This window comes from Coptis chinensis, chromosome 7 (assembly GCF_015680905.1).
Source record: "Coptis chinensis isolate HL-2020 chromosome 7, ASM1568090v1, whole genome shotgun sequence".
In the NCBI taxonomy this organism is placed as follows: domain Eukaryota; kingdom Viridiplantae; phylum Streptophyta; class Magnoliopsida; order Ranunculales; family Ranunculaceae; genus Coptis; species Coptis chinensis.
Window position 1 is genome coordinate 12,088,914 of NC_141462.1, and position 23,003 is coordinate 12,111,916.

Consider the following 23,003-nt stretch of genomic DNA (forward strand, 5'->3'; position numbering starts at 1 on the left):
TCTCCCTAATCTATGCTTAATTTTCTATGGACTCTTCAAATTAAAAAAAAAAAAAAATAAATAATAACAAAGTAAATAAACCTTATCCAAATTCTACCCAAAACCTAACTTTTCTCCTCAAACTACGATTGTCTCTTATCTTCTTCCCTTTCCCTACCGAGCAAGAATTCAAAAAACCCCACGTATTCTAAACACTAACGAGAAAAAAAAAGATTAATACACTACCTCCATGGTTACACTATCTAAAACCATGTAAGTCGATTGTTATTTTCTAATTTTTAGTACTTGATTTAAACTTGATTGGCATTTTCTTTATTTTTTGTTCTTAGCAAATCGAATTTCTTCATGTTAATAAGACTGAGTTCCCTTTTGTCCTCAGGCATAAATAATCACAAGTATATTATGCTATTCTTTCAGGTCCACAGGTATGGAACTGCTCTTGGGAGATCTGTCAACCTCATGAGCTTCAATGGGTATGATGAACTTTTGAACGAGCTTGACCTGATTATATGTTGTTGAATCACTTTTTGTGACAGGTTTTTAGATATGGCGATGGTGAGCCAACGGATAATGCTGCAAGATTTCATAATTGGTTTACTCAGGTAAATATTGAACATACTAGATAAAGTCTGTCGTATCTCATGGAATTCTCATAAGTCGTACCTTCTTAAGCACTCTAACAATTTGTGGTAATATTGCATCTAGGAATACGAAAGAGGAGTCTGGCTTCAACAACTCACATTTGGTGTATTTTGTTTGGGTAATCGCCAGTATGAGCATTTTCCTTATTTCTTCACCTAACTTATTAGTATGGACTGATTCCATAAATAAAGAAACATACACGAAATTGTTTGTTCAGGTACAGATGTTTATCGCAGTTTAATCAGTCCATTGATTTGTAAGTTTTTTTTAGCATATTTATTTCGCATCTATTCTTGATTTTTTGGGGTTTTGGAAAAACATAATTGTGTTTTCTTTGTTGAAAGACATTTCTTTGTTTTCTTTGCTGACCATCTCTAAGACCACGAACCGGGGTGCTAAGGTTTTTTCTTTATCTTTGTATTTGAGCTCATATATTGGATTGAAGCATTGCATGTTCCACCAGAACGTGATGAATTTGGTATATCCTTCTTGGTTAACCCCTCCTTTGTGTGGAGCATTCTGTGTTATTATATTTTTAATTTTTTAATCTTCTATTCTTAATTTTTCTACACGTGTTCGCCCCTTTGCCGACATTTCTAAATAAAATAAAAAAAAACCAATTGCCATCATTGAATGTTGCATCTCCACCCAGTCTCGAATTGTTTGTGGCAATTATCAGGATATCTAACTCTTACAAAGTTTTGTTGCAGTACAAACACAATAGCAGTAATAAACTTTTAATAACAAAAATTGGTATATTGAAGTAGGTTTAGCTTTGGTTTCTATTTGTTTGGTTGAAATAGGTGTTTTTTTGTTCGATTTGAGTGTTAGAGATTCTTTTTTACGTGCTGGAATTCCTAACGTTTGCTCAATCTCTTGCACCAATATTAACGAAGTTGGGTATACCGTCCATACCTCTAATCTTATTGGGTATTCCAAGGCCATTATATCTAAACATATCGTTATATTCTTATAGTTTATTGGAGATGATACATAAAAGCACTATAAAATTAGTATCTTCAAGACGTGTTCTTCACTTTCAACTTCAAGACATGACATCAAGTACTTAATGAATTCAATACGCTAAACTAACTTTAATTAACTTATAGTAGTGTCTGTATTAGGAATTATTAGGAATCTTAAATTCGTAATCTTAATTTGAGAATTGAGTAGTTTATATATTCGAAATTGGTAAGAAATTGTGAATCAACTTATCAAATTGACTCTCAATGCCAAAGTATGTAGCAAAAATCCTGAAACCAAAAGGTAAATAAATATAGTAGCATGTTCAATAGATTTTTTTTTTTGAAGGTTAAGCTAGGGTTAGGCAGACCCTCACCTGTATTAAGAAACCAACCTAGTGTACAGCCTATTGGCTACCTCCTCTTTTACAATAATATCACTTTGAAAATCAAGAGGAGGTACGAAATACACTACATTCTCTTCTAAACACTTACCTACTGTAGCTAAATGATCTGCAAGCCTATTTGTCTCCCTATAAACATGTATAAAAGAGATAATCTCAAAAATAGGACACAAGATTGAGGCAGTACCGGGGGGGGGGTTCAATCTTGTTAATGCACTTGACTGCATGTAAAGAGTTTGAGGCCACCACCACTTTCTTGAATCCTTTCATAATGCATCCTTCCAGTCCAGTTCTGATAGCCAATAGCTCCCGAGTGAGTATGCATTTACCCGAAGTTGCTTCCATTGAATGCAAGCAACACTTCTCCCGCATGGTCTCGATTGCACCACCTATACCGGCCGAGTCCCTGTTATAGATCCATCTGTATTAAGCTTTACAATATCCTGATCAGGCTTTACCCACATACATTCAATATTTTCCTTCAGTCTCATCTCAACTTGTGTCATACCCCGAATTTCGACAGAATTCGGAAAAACATTATTTGTCCCCGACTCTTCGATCTCCGAGGTGTGACGCACTCTCAACTTCCAAAAACCCATAAACAGTTTTAAATATGCGGATAATTAAAAACCAATAAAAATTTCAATTAAACAAATGTCCTCTTCATTACAAAAAATTTACAAATAAGATTAGGTTACAAATCTCTTTTCAATAACTCCTTATTTAAAATTACAAATGAAAGTACAAATACATTGTCTAGACTGAAAATCTATATCACCTTAAGGGAAAACAAAATACATCCCGAAATGCAATGCTAAGCATAAAACCACACGCAGCCAACCCAACCTTCTTCAACACTAAACACCTCAAAACTTATCAACTATGTTCATTGAATGAACACACCCGATAAGCAAACATGCAAATCGAATTGCATTATAAACAACAATGGTGTGAGTAGTCCTAAAATACAACATATAATATACATATATATACAATCAATCCATGCAGCAGTTAGTTCCTCCACCGAGGCTTTAACTTTCAACGACTAATACAACATTCTTAAGTACAATAATCTAGGCAGGTAGTTCCTCCAATCGAGGCTTTAACATTCTTAAGTACACTAATCTAGGCAGTGTAGTTCCTCCAATCGGCTTTTAACTTCCCACTAACCACACAACAAACTATACTCATAATAAATAAGGCATGTAGTTCCTCCATCGAGGCGCCTTAGGTTCTAACTAAACTATAACCAGCCAACCATATACAAATCATCTATCTAGAGATATATCATTTACCAACATATTACCATAATTATATTAGTTTAGGCTTTCTTTGTGTGTCCCTAAAATCACGTCGTATCTATGTCTTACCTAGTTTCCCTGGCTACCACAATCGCTACCCAACGCCGAACATGTACATCCACATGCCTCCCTTACATAATGAGTCACTCCGTGCGTAACCACCCGGCGGGATGCGCGACGTAATGTAAATCCTCACACGGAAGCCAAATCTATGTAAGCACTGCCACTATTCGGCATAAAATATTGCGCATCATCGTTCTATTTTGCGAACGGAATATATCAAGCCACTATTCGGCTACGATTGCCCAACACATGGGTCAATCACATCTTATATATACACCCAACACATGGGTCAATCATATCACATAAGCCCACACAAGGCAAATCTCATGAGTTGTGGTAGTCAGGTTCTAGGATTTTCGTTACGTAATTTATTCAGGTGTCATACGTTTATGACTCATAAGCATTTCTACTATACCACGTGCAGGTCAATTACCTTATTGCACTAAGCCACAATATTTAGAAAAATATCTTAGTTATATCTCATAACCGCTTTCATTCTTTCACGTGCCAATATATTATTGCACTATGCCACAATCCCGTGGGCAAATATTCACCGATACTATATTAACATCTCACATATAAAATAATAGAGTGTATATACATTTCTCCAAGATATTGCATTAATATAAATATCCCAGCATATTATATCATGTCACAATGCTTCAACGTATCGCATACATTTTTATTATAACGTATTAGGAATATAATATCTCCTAACATCTCAATATCGTCACGTGTCAAAAATACACAACATCAAGGTCAAATCTTTCTTAGATAATGACCACCAAATTTTACAAGCTTCCACAGCATTTTATTACCATATGTGTCCATATAATATACACATAAAACGTAGCACAAATAAACAGTCCACAGTCCACAATCAAAGCCCAATATATATATGTTTTACACACTACTCACGTCAAATCTAAATTAGATAATGACCAACCAAGTTATACAATCTCGACACTATTTTATTACTATATTTATCCATATAATCAAATATGTGAAAAAACTGGAAAAGTCAACATTCCCAGTCAACGGTCAAAGTCAACAGTCAAAGGTCAACACATCATGGTCAAAGTCAATTCATCATTGTCAAAGTCAAACTGTCGTTTCCGTGTTCGACAGGTTCAGAGTCGTAACCATGGTTCATGGCTAAAGTCAAAAGTGCATGGTTCATGGGCTCATGGCTAAGGTCATGGTTCGGACCCAACTGGCCAAGCCCAAACCTTAAAACCCGAAAGTCTAAAACCAACTTATTTATTCTACCTGACCCAATTGGGATCTATATTAAATCCTAAGGACTGGCCTCAGACAATATTAGAAACGGGCCCAAAAACTTATACTGAACTGGCCCAAACAGTTAAGTGGATTCGGCCCAAAAACTTTAATATAAACTGGTCCACAAATTAATTTGGAAGTGGCCCAACACTTTAATTTGGGTCTGCCCAAAGAAACAAAGGGAACTGGCCCAACAGAACTAATGTGGTCCGAAAATTAAACTGAAATTTCGGCTCAACTACCACTGAAATTTCGGCCTATCTAAAAATAGAAATGAATATGGCCCAACAACTTAAACATTTCGGCCCAGAGGAACTAATCCAAATTGGTCCGGCCCAAGCCCATGCGAATTAGAGTTAGACTATGTGAGAGTGGGAGCACTGGATCCCTCTCACTGTCATCTTCCTCAGCTCCAGCAACCACCAAATCGCCGGCCACCATTCTCCTCTTCCATCAAATCGGTTTTACACCAAATCAAAAACCCTATAACTTTAATAAATACAATTACTCTAATATCAGTGATTTAACCCTCTTCTTCAAACTAGATCTAAGAATTTCGGCCACCATTAATGGTTTCCACCAAGCTCTAATCGACACCATTTTCAGCCCTCACACACACTCAAACACCACTAACCAACCTCACAACACATCACCACAAAACACAACAACCAATCAAACCAAAAACAGCCCAACCACCGGTTCGTCCACCGCCATTAACACCTCAAACCAAGCTTTTGGCAGCATCGACCACCACTCCTAAACAGTTGGGTTTTCAATTCTACAAAACCCAACACTATAACCCACAACGAGTTCAATAGAAAAACAGCCCATGTGACGCCATTGAAGCTCTGTCGAAGCTTCGACAGTTTAACAGTTTAACTAGAGTTTTAACAACTCGACGAAACACGACGTCGAATAAAAACAATATAATGAACAGTACAAAAACAGAAACCTTAGACAGTATACCGATAATCGAAAACGATAAATCCGGTGATATAGCAAAATATAGCTACTCACCTGTATGAACAGCTCCTACGAATTTCTCCGAGTCCGAGCCGTCGCGCTCCACCCTCCAGAAATCCAGCCTTTTATCTCTGCCTCCATTTTCATTATTTTATTATTCTCTGAACCCTATTTTCTAGAAAAATGTGTTTATATACTTGGGTCCGAAACCCAAGCCCAACACCGACTCGGGCCCAGAAACCAGGCCCACGTGTCTCAAATTCGGTCCAGCGAATTTTGAAAATAAATAATTAAATTAATTAATTAAATATATAAAAACGTATTTTTAAAATACGGGCGTTACAACTTGCATCCCCAATCTTTGAATAAGAGCTCTAGTTAGAGCCGAATCAGTGATTGTATTCAGTGTGGCTTGTAAATAGAATTTGAGATCTTTGAGTAATCGCTCCCTCAACACATTAGGTTGACATCTAGCATTACTAAATCTCATGTTGTTTCTTTCATTCCATATATAGTTAGCTGCTGCGCATACATACACTTTGTAGACTTCCGCTACCTCATTCTTCTTTCAGCATAATTTCAGTATATTAGACCACTCTCTGTTAGAGTTTGTTTCATCAGTCACTATACCAATGGTATCCTTGATACCCTTCCAAACTTCTTTGGAGTATACACACTGGAAAAATAAGTGTTTAGTATTCTCCCTCTCCTGGTTATAAAGGCAGCATAAGGAATGACTCAGTACCTTCTTCTTTATTAAGCGATCCTGTGTTGGCAAGCTCCCAGAGAAAATTTGGTTCCAAAGTAATCTGTTTGAGTTTTGGGTATATAATAGGGTCTTTTTGTAGCACGTCATACTATAATAGGGCATATTTGAGTTTAGTCACACGAAGTTCAAATATTTGATTTTAGTCACATTCTATTAACTTTTCTGTCTCAATCTGTTAGTCAACGTATTTGACTAAATCAAACCGTATATTGACCGTATATATATACATAACCCTTTTTTTTTTTTTAATACAATCCACAATCCATCATCACTCACCACTATACTCGAGGACAATCTCAGTGGTAGAAAACAAATACTTGTTGGGAGAAGTATAAGTCGTTGGGTCAACCTCCAAATATATCAACTCTAACAATCTCTCGAATTGCGATCAGTTAAAGGGGTCAATGCTACCGGCTTTGCCACTTTCTTCTTTTAGCAGAGAGCTCTGAGAGTTATCCGGTGAAGAAGATCATAAATCCATTTCAAGTTCTTGTACTAATCATATAACAACTGTACTTCAAACATCCCCTGTGTGTAGACATTATCAAGTCAAGCGTAAGAAATGTTTCAATGGACTTGAAATCCATAACGACTTGCAATAACGCAAGCTCGCAACTATCGAAGAGTGAAACTGAAATCAGAAACAAAATTGGGAAGAATTTGATCAAGAGTACGGACTCCTCCATCGATTCTCATTCGTCGGGTTCAATCACATTCAAGAACAAAGGACCACTTCTTTCAAGGTTATTCCCTCGACTAAGGAAGAAGAACAAGAGTGAAGCATCACCTAATCGAGTAGAATCGAAGGCGACTTCACAAACTTTCAAGGACATGGGGATAATGTCAATGGAATCCTTAAAGAAAGAATTGATGGAAGCCAATGAAAGTAGAGACGCAGCTTTGATGGAGGTTTCAGAAATGAAATATTCCTTGGGTGAGTTGAAAGATAAGCTAGAGCACCTAGAGACTTATTGTGAAGAGCTCAACAAGGCTTTGAAGCAAGCAAACAAGGGAGGGATAGCCGTGTCCTTGAGCGACTAGGAGAAATGCCCAAGATAGGGAAATCGGTCAATGAGCAGAAAGATGGTGTCATGCCCCGAGTCATGAAGTGATGGTAGAAGGTTTCTTGCGATAGTATCAAAAGCAAGGTTATCGGTTAAGCAATTTTGCGGGGACTCTTGTCGGTCCGATTGAACAAGCGATAGCAACTTAATGGAGAAATTAAACTTACTTCTTCACCCATATAGACTGAATATGAACTCAAGGCACTCAAAAGTGGTATTGTATCATTTGGAAGCTCTTATAAACCAATCAATCGTACCAAGACTTTGAAAACTGTATTTTCCGGAAGCACATACCTTTTGAGGAGAAGTTAACAAATTTGCGATCTCTCTTTGTCCCCGCCTCTTAACTTCTTTCAAATGCCATTAATTCCCAATTGGATGTGAGTAATTTTGAAGAATGTTTTGTTTTGTTTCGGGAACCATTAACCCTAGTTTTGTTTGTTGAGTACCTTAATTTAATTGACTTTCGATATTCATCGAGATTCAAGTTATTAGACCGATTGATAGAATTTGTTTTCTACCAATTGAGATTGTCCTCGAGTATAGTGGTGAGTGATGATGGATTGTATTAAAAAAAAGGGGGTTATGTATATATATACGGTCAATGTACGGTTTGACTTAGTCAAATACGTTGACTAACAGATTGAGACAGAAAAGTTGACAGAGTGTGACTAAAATCAAATATTTGAACTTCGTGTGACTAAACTCAAATATGCCCTATTATAGTGTGACGTACTACAAAAAGACCCTATATAATATTCAAACCCTACTTCATCTTAAGTGAGCAAACCAAGCACATTAGCTTAGAAAATTCATCAAGCTTCAAAAGAAGCCAAATCTTTAGCAGATCACTTAATATAATCTACTTGTGTAAATCCTGTCCTATCGATCAATAGTGACTACCATGACTGTTAAAAAATAATGTACATACCTTGCCAATGTGAAATTTCTTTTTCTAATATTGCATGTACTTATCAACATTGTAGTAGATGACAATAAGAGTGTAAGAGAAAAATGCAAATGAAGATGAACAAAAAATGAAAATAGAGGATGTTTGAAAGAAGGGATACAAACTAACCAAGCAAGATAATAAATAGTTCAAACATAATGACACAGCCCACACCTTTGTTTAGATGCTGATTATAAACAAAAGCAAGTGTCCAATCATCCCTTGATATTGTTGTACATTAAAGATATTTAAATGACGTGGAAGCAATGCTTACCTCAAATATGGTGTCATTTTTTTTTATGATGCCATTTTGGCATGGTGTCACAAATTTGTGACGGCGTTTTGACGTCACAAATATTTGTAATGCCAAAATGACGTCACAAAAAATAGTGACGCCAAAATAGCGTGTCACAAATTTGTGACATCGTTTTGGAGTCACAAATATTTATGACACCATTTTGGCGTCACTAATCTAATTTTATATTTAAAAAAGATAATAATAATTATTTGCTCTCATACATTTTGCTAGTGATCCTCCTTTGCACCCAAATGGTTTGTGATTGATGATTTGTACCTACAAGATCAATTAAGGTGACAAAAATATTACTACACCTGTATATTCACAACCTGATATAGTGGCGATCACCATATAATAAAAGAAAAGTAAATTACAATGTTCTCGGAATTAATATACAAAAACTGATATGAATCCAGCAACTAGCATTTGATGAAATCACATTTGTTAACAACGGCGAAACAAGTTGCAGAAAAGGCACAATTGCATATGAGAATACAATCTGAAACATCCTAGCGTGTATTACTCATCCTTTTTCAAGGCCCAGCCTTGTGAGAATGTATAAGAATCAATTTGCTCCAGATTTGGGAAAACCTGGGGTCTTCGTATAGTTAGGAAAATTTGACTGCATAAACAAAGCAACTCAATACTTCAGTACGGAGTAGGACATAATCATGGGACAATCCTCACATTCAGTATGCAATCCAGGGAGGTAAATCTTTTGAAAAAACAAATATGACGGATAAAGAATCGTACACATGGGTTGTGTTTAGCGTAGATGCTTGTGAGCCATCCAATGACAGGCAGCTATACACAATATGGTTGACAATAACGATGACGATCATAAAGTTTTCAAGCAAACCTCAAGGTAAAATGACACAGCAATTTGTCTCTAACACCGTCTCATAAAAACAAAAAAAAAAATATATATATATATATATATATATATATATATATAAAGAAAAGAAGATGGGGATAGGGTATTAAGATCATTTACATTAAAAAATTTAAGAAAAGAAGAATCCTCCGGAGCGTTCGCTATGTTAGGTTATGTTGAATTTGAAGATGGTGAATCTAGCAGGACCTCCATCACATTTTTCCCGACCGTTTCCGATTCCTCAAAATCGCTGCCAAGAAATATTAGTATGTAAAAAGCAGATGAGATTCGTTAAATATTTGGTCCACGTATCAAAAAGAGTTGAATTACGAAAACTAATACACAAGTCTCCACCTTAGCAACCTAAAGCGTGGGACAAGGATGCCGCTTGAGCACTCAAGTCGCGCTGTCCCGTTTTTAATTCGAAAACGTGTACAAAGCGCGTTTACCAAAATTTATGAACGCGTTCTCCCATTTTACAAAACGTTTTGCTGTTCTCATGCTCTTAGGTGTCATCACATGTCTCAATTTAGCAGACTATTAATACCAGACCACATGGTTTATTGGTTTTGATGCAAAAGTCATTACTTTTTGAGAATGTCAAGCAACAAAATGTTTGATCAACACGGCAAGCACTCAAGTAACAATGAATTTACGATTTAAAAGTTGAGTTTGACTAATGAGTATACTACAACTAGGGTCATCTACAACACTAGAATTTTCACTTAAATCATTACATTTCTTATTAAAAAAATAAAAGAAAAATACAACAAGTAAAACCTCTTTAAGTATTCCTTTTGATTTTTCTCCATATAATGTGTTGTATATATACACTTTTATATACACACATGCACGCTCTAAGAGCGCTCTGAATAAAGGTAAAATTTTACGTAAGGCGCTTTAGCGCTCACGCTTTCGCTTCCGTGCTTACACATTGCGTTTTGGTTGATAAGGTCTCCACCCATATTACACTACATACAACTGGATAAGTAGGATAACATAGAGAAAACAGGATATCCACATTAGTAGATGCTAAGAACTGCCTACGTTATATAAGCACCTTATATCTTGAATATGATGACTAAAATCTTAAAATATTACTAAAATGCATAACACCATCTCTAATCACCTTACATGAGCCACTCAACTTATGGAGAACCAGCTTACCACCTTTTGATAGGTACTTGCCTTTTCAAGATGCTAATTTCCACTTACATCTCTCCATCACCAGTTAAATATAGATTTAGATCTCTACCCACCACCCAAGATTAACTCAACAAGCTTTCCTCGTTAAGGAGGAGAAACCATTTATACTTACGATGATATATTCTTTTATTCTTTTGAGAACATGAACTATATCATGTATTCCAATAGAAAGGTTCAAACAACAAAAACTAAAAAGACCAGCTAAGAACATGAGTCGTATACGAATACTACAAATTAGTTGATGAGCATGTTGAAGTGGCAGAATCTAATATTACCTTTTAGTTGAACATACTTCCAGCTTTGGAGGGACCTTAGAGTAGGCACTGAGTCTCCTGAAAGAAGAAACATAGGACTTAAAGACCAATAAAAGAGGAATCACTGATTTCGTATCTCAAACATATAGTTATGTTCTAAATGCAACATAAAAGAACCCGTTGATTTGTTTCCGGAAATGAGATCATAAGATACAACCTGAGCACTAAGCTGATGTAGGCATATGTAGTGATTGTGGCCAAAATTGTCTAAGAATGTCCACCATAATCCATAATTTGTCTTCTTTATTTGCATGTAACTAGTCTATTGAAATTTGGCGTCATTTTTTTTTGTAACGCCATTTTGGCGTGGCGTCACTATTTTTTGTGACGGCATTTTGGCGTCACAAATTTGTAACGGCGTTTTGACATCATAAATATTTGTGATGTCAAAATAGCGTCACAAAAAAAGTGATGCCAAAATGGCGTCACAAATATTTATAACGCCATTTTGGCATCACTAATCTAATTGATTTAAAAAAGATAATAATAATTATTTGCTCTCATACATTCTGCTAGTGATCCTCCTTTGCACCCAAATGGTTTGTGATTGATGATTTGTATCTACAAGATCAATTAAGGTGACAAAAATATTACTACACCTGTATATTCACAACCTGATATAGTGGCGAGACCCATATAATAAAATAAAAGTAAATTACAATGTTCTCGGAATTAATATACAAAAACAGATATGAATCCAAAGAACTAGGACTTGATGAAATCACATTTGTTAGCAACGGGCTAAAACAAGTTGCGAGGAAAGGCACAATTGCATATGAGAATACAAATCAAACATCCTAGCGTGTATTACTCATCCTTTTTCAAGGCCCAACCTTATGAGAATGTATAAGAATCAATTTCCCCAAATTTGGGAAAAACTGTCTCGTGGTCTTCATATAGTTAGGAAAAATTTGCCTGAGAACAAAGCAACTCAATACTTCAAGACGGAGTAGGACATAATCATGGGACAAACCTCACATTCAAGATGCAATCTAGGGAGGTAAATCTTTGAAAAAAAACAAATATGACGGATAAAGAATCGTACTCATGGGTTATGTTCAACGTAGATGCTCGTGAGTTTATCTCTTGAACCAAAGAAGAGCTAGATCAAAGCCATCCAAAGTGATGCAATTTGGTTGTCGCTCATCCAAAGATCTTCCAATCTACATAGCAACAGTCCATAAGAATGTCTAGTCAAAATGTCAAATAAACTATAAATGCAAAGTTGACAAAGAAGGAAAAAAGAACGAAAACCCAGGAAAAATAAAAGCCAGATAGTAATAATAACAGAAGAACACCCCTTACTATAAAAAAAAAACACGCACACCTAAGAAAAATCATCTAAACCTGGTCAATTTTTCAATGTCATCCACTACTGTCAGTTTGTTGGAGGAAATATCCAAGATCCGAAGATTAACTAATGTAGATAAGCCTTCCATTTTGGAAATACCATTATGGCACCCAATGCAACACAATCCTGAAAGGGAAGCATGCAAACTAAATTAGTCACGCAAACTATGACGAACATTATTCTCTATTCTTGTTTATCAATAAAGAAAAGGCTATCAAGGTAGCATACTTGAAATCCTGTCATATCGGTCAAACGATTGCTCTGTAAACTAATCTTCCTGATGCATTTCAGCCCAAGACAAGTTAACTGTTCAGTGATACGATTCCGGCCCAAGCCACAGCTCTTGTAAATTTGTTAAATTGTGCAAGTTCTCCATTACCTGGGAAAGGATAGAATTCAACATGGAGCTGTAAGGGTAAATTCAAATCTTTCTGTTCCAAACTAGATGAATTAAAATCTTGAGAGTCTCAACAAACAAATTAAAATCAAAAGTAATGTTTACCCTTAATCTGTTGGAACCAAGTTTAAGAATATGCAGATTGTACAAGTGGTCAAGCTCCTCCATCTTTGTCACTTCATTCTTAGAAACATGGAGTTCTTTGAGTGTGCTTGAGACCTTTGAGACACCATTTAAGGACGGTATCTCGTTGTAAGATACATCAAACACCAGAAGACTTTTGAAAATGCTGACATCAGGCATTTTCATTAGTTTGTTATCCCTGAACACTAGTTCCTGCAGAAAAAGCAGTCTCAATTAGGAATGCAACTACTACAGAAGAATGAAGCCATTCACTTTGCATACTAGTGGTGAAACGAGCCAAAATGTAACATCATATATGAATCACAATGTTTATTTTCGGAATAAAATAGCAATTCCTAGTCAATTAACACAAAGTAAACAGTAAGTTTGTCCTAAAAGTTTTACATGCTTTGCTGTGTATATATCGACCAGCCTGATGAGTGAGATAATGAAACCTATTCCCACATTAAATAACTTCATAAATGTATTATATAGGTATACAACAGAAAGCGCCATAAACACAAACTGAGAACACGCTCGAAAGTGTCAAAGAGACAATATCAGCCCTTCTAATTCATTTTCACCAAATTGCAACACCACACATGTGAACTCATTTTCACAATGCATCAACATTATTTACCTTTTAAAAGAATGCACACTACCAGATATGCATTCAATGAAGAGCTCCACTTTCTAAGCACCTCTTGTTTACCCATCTTGAAAGACAGAACAGGATCATGCGTGAGTGAATCCCTAGAACAAACAGTTGGACACTCTAATACAATGCCACATTCACAGGGATACATTTACTAGCTGTAATCGGAGAGCCTTGCTACAAACTTGCTCTTATTATGATTCATAATCATTAATAGAGATAAAAACAAAAAATCAAACAAAACACAAACAAATGAACAAAGTTCACGAGGCTAAGTCACAGTACTAATTTATAAAATTCTTGGTGAAAATACAGTATATTAGAAAGAACAAACCTGTACAACATAAAAGAACCCGTTGATTTGTTTCCGGAAATGAGATCATAAGATACAACCTGAGCACTGAGCTGATGTAGGCATATGTAGTGATTGTGGCCAAAATTGTCCACCAGAATCCATAAGATACAAACTAGTCTATTGAAATGTAGGCGTTAAGAGTCGGAAAGGAAAATGTCAACAAAATAACAGTGATAGATATTTTTCTGGTTAACTAAGGAAAATCTCAAGTGCTTGGTTCAATAAGTAAAATCTCCGGATATTTCATTTCATTGAAATTTTTTACGTAGGGCGAAAAGATAGTTAAAAACTTATGGCTATGTAGTGTATGCCAGTTAAAAAAAAAAACCTCCAAAGAATGAAATGGCAATCCAAGGATATACCTAGAAGCTCGTGAGGCTGATCTCCCTGACCAATGCTCCACAGAAACCCCATATCATCTTCACCCCCTGTTGCCACCAATGTTTCGATTGAAAAAGTAAAAAAAATGGGTGGAAAAAACTAAAAAAACCAGCTAAGAACATGAGTCGTATACGAATACTACAAATTAGTTGATGAGCATGTTGAAGTGGCAGAATCTAATATTACCTCTTAGTTGAACATACTTCCAGCTTTGGAGGGACCTTAGAGTAGGCACTGAGTATCCTGAACGAAGAAACATACGGCTTAAAGACCAATAAAAGAGGAATAGAGACTTGAAAAAGTAAAAAAAAATGGGTGGAGCCCCTTCACCGAGAAGGGGGTGGTAGTGCCTCGATGACAGGGGGGGTTCAGCCTCAGTGAGGGGTCGTGTTTCCCCTGCCATGTCCTCAGCAGGAAGTGGGGTGGTGGGTGGAAGGTGCCTCGTGGGCATCTGTTTCTGGTATCAAACTTATTAAATACGTAATAAACACTGTATAAAAAGACGATGTGGGACTAAAACATGTTTTTTTTTTATAACTGCCAAAATATAATTCCAATCTCTAATTCACCTTTCTTCTCCATTGTCGATTCACTATTGAATAATCACGCTTTGCGAAATCTCCATTCTCGAATTTGAGGATCAACAAATCTCCATCCTCAATTTGGGTGGAATCGCCAGAGAGAGTGAGAGTGGAGGTCTCTTTTTTTTTTTTCTGTTATTGAGAGAAATGGGGACGAGGGTGGAGGAAATCTGGTTTTGGGCTTTTCTTATTTCCTTTGGGCTTTTTTTTTTTTAACGCAACGACCTTAACAACCATATATTGAAAAGATCACATGTAAATAATCTATCCTACCAAAGGTAAAAAAGTAATTTCGCTGAATTTGGATTCTTAAAATTTCATACACTTCCCACTTTTTATTCCCATTTTGCCCTTTATATTTTCATTAAATGACATTATTAGAAAAGCAAAATTAAAGTAAATTAAATTTTAAACAAGGGTATATGTGTCGATCAACTGGACATCCTGCCCAATTAGCATCTATATAAGCAGTAATAGATGTATGCCTATTTTTCCGCATCAAAATACCTCTGCCTGGCGACCCTTTCAGATACTGTAGTATTCTGGAAACTGCATTCATATGTGGAGTCCTTAAAGCATGCATAATGCATAAGAAATATCTAGTCGGGTAAAAGTTAAATATATTAGTTTACCAACTATCACTGATAATCTTGACCAATGTCAAGTAAAGAAGAAGATCGGTGTTGTCCAACTTGGCTCATTTGTCGGTTGGAGAATCGATTGTTTTTTACCCCCCTTTCCTGCTTCACTCAAAAGATCCAACACATACTTTTTTTGATTTAGAAATATATATTTTTTTAATAAGCAATTTCGATCCCAAAAAATTACTTCATAATACCCAAATCCTTGATTACAACATTGTTTTTGAACAACACTCCAAGAGAGACCATCTCTATGGTAGCATTGTATCGATAGTATAACCATTTCCAACACTCATTTGTACTCCCATCACTTTGAACATATTGAGATGCAATATAGAGTGTATTACCACCACCTCTTACTCTCAATATAATATCAATAACAGCACTCCCATTTTGAATATTGCAATCGACCAAAGTTTGACCATCTTCCAAATGTTTTCCAGCAAACGCCAACTTCTATTGATCAGGTGGGATCCCTTCCTTATCCTGGATCTTGGTATTCAAATTGGACCTCAATTGTAATTGCTTTCCCAGTTAAAGTCTTGACAAAGATCTCCATATTACGAAATGATATAGAGCATTCACCTATCAAATTCCATATTACGACTAAAACCCACCTATCTAATTTATTTACAACAATCTGAAAAGTTTCAAGAACGAGAAGTGAAATTTGGACTCACCTTAAACTTAGTTAAATTGTGATGAAATTAAATATTAAGAGAAGAGGTTTTTCACTTTTTTGTCATAGATGGGCTTACTGATCAATGAAAGTCAATGACTCTGCACCTATCAGAAATCAGAACAAATGTGCTATTCAAACTTATAGCATTTTTAATCTGGACAAGTAATTGTACAAAACATGTTTCGCAGGGAAGATAAAGGAGAAAAACAACGGTATCCATTGATTCAAATAAACTTATATTTATTGTTCAATATAATTATTTAAATAATATTTTTTATCAATAAATTTATTGTATGAGTTTCGGCTGTTTCGATATATAATATTTTTGATACATAATAATAAAATTTATAAAAATGGTCCCCATTCGTTGAACGGGTCAAGAAAATGATGTAGTGAATATAATAATTAGGTTAATACAGAAAGAGGAAGTACATATTGCTCTAATGTTAATGAAATGGATAACTGAAGGTTTAGATCCGCCTTATGCACACACAGTACCGACCAAAGAGGGAGACCGCACAGATGAAAGTGATGAATCCACGTGGTAGTCAATTGGTGTGGGGACTTAACAACTCTAAGGTGTTAAAAAGGTAGCACTTCAGACCAACCTCAGTTATAGATGCTCCAATTAGAAGCAGGAATGTGGCAATGACAACACTTGCCATGCGCCAACTGAGTGTGAAAGCAATAATAAAAGCTGTTACAGTGAGTGCTAAATTCTAAACAATAGTTGATACACGGTCAGCAAGTGTACTTCTTCTTAGTAAGGTTGCCCCTGCTGCTAAATTTGACACCAGAGACCCAGTGTTGTTCTCGTCCAAATCAAACCAACCAATCTCATTCCGAAGGATAACTGTTGTCAATAAGAACAGGTCCTCAGAAAGAATCAAACACAAAAAATATCCTGATCTTTTGAAATATACATATTAATAAGACATCTTGTGCAAGTAAATAAAGGATATCTTTCCATCTACCTTCGTTTGGCTTTCAAGGTGTTCTTGTGATACATTAGAATCAGTATAAATGTATTCACATTGAAAAATAAGCTACAGAATCGAAAAATATTTATAAACTTAATTCCAATGTATTTCCATATAAAGACCAATAAGGATAAAGAACAAAGAGGTGCAACAAAAATCTTTATTGACAAGTCAACTGTTATGTAATGGTTGTTTTAAGTTGTTATCATAAATATCTTATTTTTAAGACAACTTTAGACTTCTTAAAGATAGGTTCACTATTTGTCATATTTTTGAGACCAGTTGAACTAAGCACAGTGATTAAGTAGTAAGCGAAAGTTCTTATATGTAAGAGAATTAAAAATGTCAGAAAGAAAATGTAATAATCCAGGAGGGGTGAAAACCTGAAAACATGGAGAGACGAACACGAGTAGTAAGCCGCTCTCCCATCAAGGTATAGAAGTAATGTTGTAACATATAAATAGGTACTGTCGCTACAGCCACTCCAATAAATACAAGAGAGACCACCCTAATTTCGTGCTTGATTCGTGAGTCATTGTAAGAGTAGAACGCATCCAGTACATACGTGATTCCAAGAGCAAATAGAGGAGCTTCCATTCCTGCCAGAACAGCACCAGCTGACCCAATTAATGTAAAGGGCCACTCAGGTGAGTTCAGTTTGATCACTTTCCAAATTGAAGGTGCTGGCATAGAGCTGCACGAGTCCTTATGTTGGTTGCTCATTTGAATCTCTTTTGTGCCAATTGAGTTAATCTTTTGCGTGCCGTGAATTTGACTGTTGAATGTTTCTGAAAGCAATGAACTTCTAGAATCACTAATATTCTGGCTCGGGTCATTGTTATTTGATGTTACCTGTAGACTCACTAGAGTAGCATACTCTCCCTTCTTATCGGACATCAATTCCAGATGGTTACCACTTTCAACAACCAGTCCAGTCTTCAAGACGACGATTGTATCAACATCACGAATTGTGGACAATCTGTGTGCAACAATGATTGTGGTCTGGTTTGACATGATTGAAACAACTGCCTGCTGGACAACTTGTTCAGATTCTGCATCAAGTGCCTCATCCAGAAGTAGAATCCTTGGATTTCTCAATACTGGCGATTCTCTGTTTCTGTCCTCCAGAAAGATGAGTTCCCCTCAGCAACCTTAATTCAAAGAAAAAGAAAAAAATAGAAAAGGAGAATAAGAAGGAAGAGGAACACTTGGACTAAGAAATCACATTCTATCAATTGACAACAAAAAAATCAATAACCATTCAGTAGATGTACACCAATACATATATTATGTCTTAAAGTTTCTGAATGAGAGCCATCCGTCGCAGTAGGTATATTTTCTTCAAACGGTACATATCTAATAGCTGAATAACCTATTTCTTGAGTGACATACAAGTTACTGGTATTAAGAGGGCACTGAGTGGAACATATACCAACCTGGGTTTTATAACCGTCAGGCAGAGATTGTATGAAAGAATGTGCATTTGAGGCTTTTGCAGCTTCAATAATCTGCTCCATGCTAGCATCCTCTTTACCATATAGAATATTTCCAGCTATTGTGGTCGCAAACAATGCTGGTTCTTGGCTAACCAGACCCATCTGTTCCCTTAGCCACTTAAGTTGAAAAATCTTCAGGTCATTCCCATCCAACAATATTTTACCAAATGGATATATTACGCAAGTCATGCGTGTATTCTTTACAGCTTAAACGGTTATGAAACTTAGCATGTCAAATACTTAAGTTGCTGTAAAAACCCAAATCTTCTTCCAAGGAGTTCATGTGTGACTTTGTTAATAGCCAAACTCATTGTGACTCAACTGAGTCATGACATCTTCCGATATATGCATGTGGGAAAAATATTTAAATATCATACTCGGGCCATTTGAACAATTTCACATGTTTATCAGGGTTTTTTGGCCTTACTTGCACTGATCTATTGTTTCTACTTGTTAGTAGTGAATATACCTGAAGTTGGATCATAGAATCGTTCAACCATGGATATAATGGTGCTCTTTCCAGATCCACTCGGACCAACTACTGCAAATGTTTTCCCAGCACCAACAGAAAAGCTAAGAGATTCAAACACCATATTGGATTGTGAAGGATACGTGAAGGAGACCTCACTGAATTCTATTTTCCCAGTTACTTTGGGTAAAACTATTCCAGCATCAGACTGTTTAGAAGAAGCTGCAACTTTTTCAATCATGCTTATAATGCTGCCTGCAGCTGCACGACCTTTTGCCAAAGCAGCAAGGTTTGGAGCAGCTTGGCCAAGAGCACTACACAGACACAAATCAATTCAATAAAAGAAATACATAAAGGAAGATAAACAGACTTACATATTTAAACATAGACTTACAATGCACTGAAGATGGCATTTATGATCGTCACAAATGCTTTTGCACCAGAGGTAATGTGATGCCTGACTAGAACACCAGAGTACCAAAGAAGTAACGCCCAAGCACAGAACAACACCCCATATGTAAGGCCAACACCAACTCCTTTTACAAATCCACCCTTCTTCCCCAACTTTAAAGCATTGTTAAGTGACCTTGAGTAAGATTCAATTGCTTTTTCCTCCCCCACAAATGAGTAAACAGTATGAACATGCGAAATAACCTGGTCAATTGAAGAAGACATATGAAGTTTCTTTAAACCTTTAACACACTATAAATACTAGGCACCATGGACGAGCTGTACTTCTTTTGTAAGTTTAGAAAGTCAGAGAAGAAACACACTCCTCGTAATATCACTCCAAACCTTTTCTCTGCCTAGATGATTCTCTTGCTACATGGTCGATCAAGACTGTCGGATTGACGAAGCTCTGATTTGCAACATGGAAATGGTATTGACACATCCCAAATACATGGTTCTTTTCTTTTCTGTTTCTCAGAGAATGTTACTGAAATTGTTCCATCTTACCATTAGAAGTGATTTTATGCTGATAATGCAATATGAGAAGAAGGAGAAATGGCTTAATGCGTGGACCCCTTGATTCTTCCGCCCAGCTCTCACATGCAAGAAAACCTATCTATGAGAACAGGAAGTTCGGAGTAGAGCTCCATAAAAAATTCCTCCTAAGCAAAAAGTCTATTCATGCTGAGTAGACTGAACTAACACGAATGACCCTATTCATCATATATCAGAGAGAAAGAATCACACATGATTGATGATTCCAAAATCTGATCTCTCACGCATTTTTTGCATGGTCAAGAAAGAAAGCTGATTCTAATCATAATAGTACGTCGCTGTTTTTTGCAAATCAGTTTACTAGGTTGAAATTGGCATTATAGACAAATGTATATGCTTCTTTTCTTCGTAAGTTGATTATTAAAAGCACTAGCTAGCATGCAACCTATGAATTAGAGACACAATGCTCTTCTGCATATTTCCCAGCTGCAGCACTTGCGTCCTCAGCCTTTTTGGACAAACTAGACATGATTATTGCATATGTACCTCCCACTGTCCAAAACCAGACATGATTATTGCATATGTACCTCCCACTATAGCTATCAATGGTACAACAGCCACTGTGAGAAGTGTGAGCTGCCAAACTAAACTAATGTAAATCCAACAGCTGCCAAACTAATGCCGATATCGTCCCCACTTACATCACCCAAAGGGGTAGGTCCAAAGTCTACCCAACTATGGTGTGGGGGCAGGTGCCGACTAGCAAAGTTGGTAAAACCTTTGGGTGATGATACCAGAGGTCTAGGACTCGAATCCCGCCAGCATCAAAGAGTTACTGATCTCATTTAAAACAGGCTTACCAAACAAAAAAAAAAAAAAACTATGGTGTGGGGTTTTAACACAAAAGGCCTCGACATTAATAAGTGGTAGTCGATCCAATATAACCAGAATCCTAGACGACTTCCTAACTGATGTGGAACTAAACCCAATCTAGGGTGTCACATACCCTCACTAATGATATATCAGTTATAGAGCATAATGGCAATATATAACTACCTTATCACCTATTGCATCCTGCACAAGAATCGTATCACTTGAGACCCGAAAACCTATATTTTCATCCCTTGCTTCCATGTCAAAAAAGTTAATATCTCGTTGTAGAACTGATTCAAGGTACTTTACTCGCAAACGAGCTGTGTCTCTCCCCAGTTTGCATCCAACATGAAACCCATGTGAAATATTATTAGTAGAAGAATATCAGTTCTTTTAAGCTGGAGTTACATTTCAAGTTACTCAATACAACTGAAAGTAATGCAAGGAAAATTTGTAATTTGGATCAAATAGGTTAAACAAATAAACATACCCACCCATGCTGAAGCCAAGACAGCCAGTCCTAAGTAAACCAAGTATAAGGCATTCTGTAATCAAAGTAGGAATGCCAAAAGTTAGTCAAAGTTCAATAAAGAAATATCAAGTTAATCAATACCATTAAAACTCTGTACTACTTATGATTATTTCTTCAAAAGCCTGTATTTCCACGGACCACCTGCAGTAAATTTAATGTCCGCTGTATCAACATGGTACCTCAGTTCCAAATATTTTTTTCTCTCTCTCTATAGTTTTCTTGTCAGTTTGTGTGTATGACATCTATGATTAACGGATTTTCAAATGGTAATATCTTCCGCCTTTTGCGAGGGTTTTATTTCATCAAGAGACTCAAATTCTCAATTTTAACTGTACTCCATCTTGGGATTTTGATATCAAGATACATTTCCTCACATTTTTCTATAAGGATAATTCTGCTTTCTGAGTATCTATTATTTCACTACTAGTCTACTGGACACCCACTTCTTTTCCTTAGGCTCACATTGACATTGATGTTCTTCTGGGTTCTACTCCACTCTACCATGAGTGTTTGAGTGAGTACTTAAAAGGTTGGACAAAAATTTCACTGCCACCATATGGTCTTATATATCCGAGGAAAACACACAAACACAAACAGTGACACCCAAGATACCTTGTTCTCTTCATGGACTACAATTTGGAATTTTGTAGTTGGCATTATTGGAAGAAAATGGAGCTAAAGAAGAGGACGCGGGGGGTAATGTCGTCGTTTTGCATTTTTGGGGAATGGTTTTTATTAAATTAAATTTATTTTATTTTATTTTCATTTTGCCGCTGGCCGAAGTGGCATAATAAATTGGCTGATCTAGAAAAGTAGAAAGTACTAAACTAAATTATACCTTGTTGCATGCTAGAATGAAGGAAAATGTACCTTTGAGATGTCAGATGATAATCTGTGAGTATCTTTGGAGAATGATCCCAATGAGTCAATCAAGTGGCCAAAAAACAAGGAAAAACATAGGCAAAGCTGCACCATATAGTTTCAAACTTCCAAAGAACATCAACAAACAATCTTTCTTGTCAGCAAATGCAAATAGACCAAAAAATGAAACACTAGTCTGTTCCTTGTTTTTCGAGTGTGAGACTGGTTTCTGGTTTGTGTTTTAGCTCCACTTCTTCCATTGAACAGGGTTTCTGGTTTGTGATCGAGTTGTCGCTTTGGACCGGGCGTGGATGGTAGCCAGACGCCAGCTGAGGAACAGTTCCCCTATAATGCTGCTACTAGCGACAGTTATAACAGCCGTCATTATAATTTTTGAGCTTGGGCCTCGAAAGCCACCTAATGATGCACACTACTTGCACTCTCAGTCACAAGTTTTTTTTTTTTTTTTCGATAATCAACTCAGTCACAAGGTATCTGTGTTGCATTCATGATTTTTCATTATGAAAAGTCCTGATAATGAACTATGACCACAAGGTAGTGTGGATCAAGTTAAAACTGCAGAGGATCAAA

The 23,003-nt window shown here is 36.3% G+C and overlaps 1 protein-coding gene, 2 long non-coding RNA genes and 1 pseudogene across 14 annotated transcripts in view; all 4 read right to left on the minus strand.

The window, feature by feature from the left end:
- LOC147486026 (protein phosphatase 1 regulatory inhibitor subunit PPP1R7 homolog) overlaps positions 1-15,091 on the minus strand; it is a 79,585-nt gene extending 64,494 nt beyond the window's left edge. For 3 of the 11 annotated variants that reach the window (XR_015203266.1, XM_086575186.1, XM_086575184.1), the window contains exons 1-2: positions 14,922-15,084; positions 14,539-14,595 (exon numbers count right to left, since the gene is read on the minus strand). Coding sequence is in view for 4 of the 11 variants with exons in the window: in XM_086575189.1 (XP_086431315.1) it covers positions 13,602-13,767 (166 nt within the window). In the remaining 7 variants the exon portion in view is untranslated. Of the gene's footprint in view, positions 1-9,690; positions 9,798-13,601; positions 14,074-14,333; positions 14,400-14,538; positions 14,596-14,921 lie in introns of those variants that run through there. The other 8 variants (XM_086575190.1, XR_015203265.1, XR_015203264.1 and 5 more) reach the window with 8 other exon arrangements.
- Positions 9,016-9,482, minus strand: LOC147486028 (uncharacterized). Its single transcript, XR_015203267.1, has 2 exons — positions 9,450-9,482; positions 9,016-9,318 (listed from the first exon to the last, which is right to left on the minus strand). It is a non-coding gene; the product is annotated as an uncharacterized LOC147486028 (long non-coding RNA).
- LOC147486029 (uncharacterized) lies at positions 12,212-12,736 on the minus strand. Its single transcript, XR_015203268.1, has 3 exons — positions 12,670-12,736; positions 12,418-12,567; positions 12,212-12,253 (listed from the first exon to the last, which is right to left on the minus strand). It is a non-coding gene; the product is annotated as an uncharacterized LOC147486029 (long non-coding RNA).
- Positions 15,092-16,571: 1,480 nt separating the features above from the next.
- Positions 16,572-22,758, minus strand: LOC147486030 (ABC transporter B family member 13-like; annotated as a pseudogene). Its single transcript, XR_015203033.1, has 7 exons — positions 22,422-22,758; positions 21,203-21,564; positions 19,596-19,855; positions 19,204-19,515; positions 18,653-18,898; positions 17,620-18,378; positions 16,572-17,109 (listed from the first exon to the last, which is right to left on the minus strand). The product of XR_015203033.1 is annotated as an ABC transporter B family member 13-like (transcript).
- Positions 22,759-23,003: the final 245 nt, after the last annotated feature.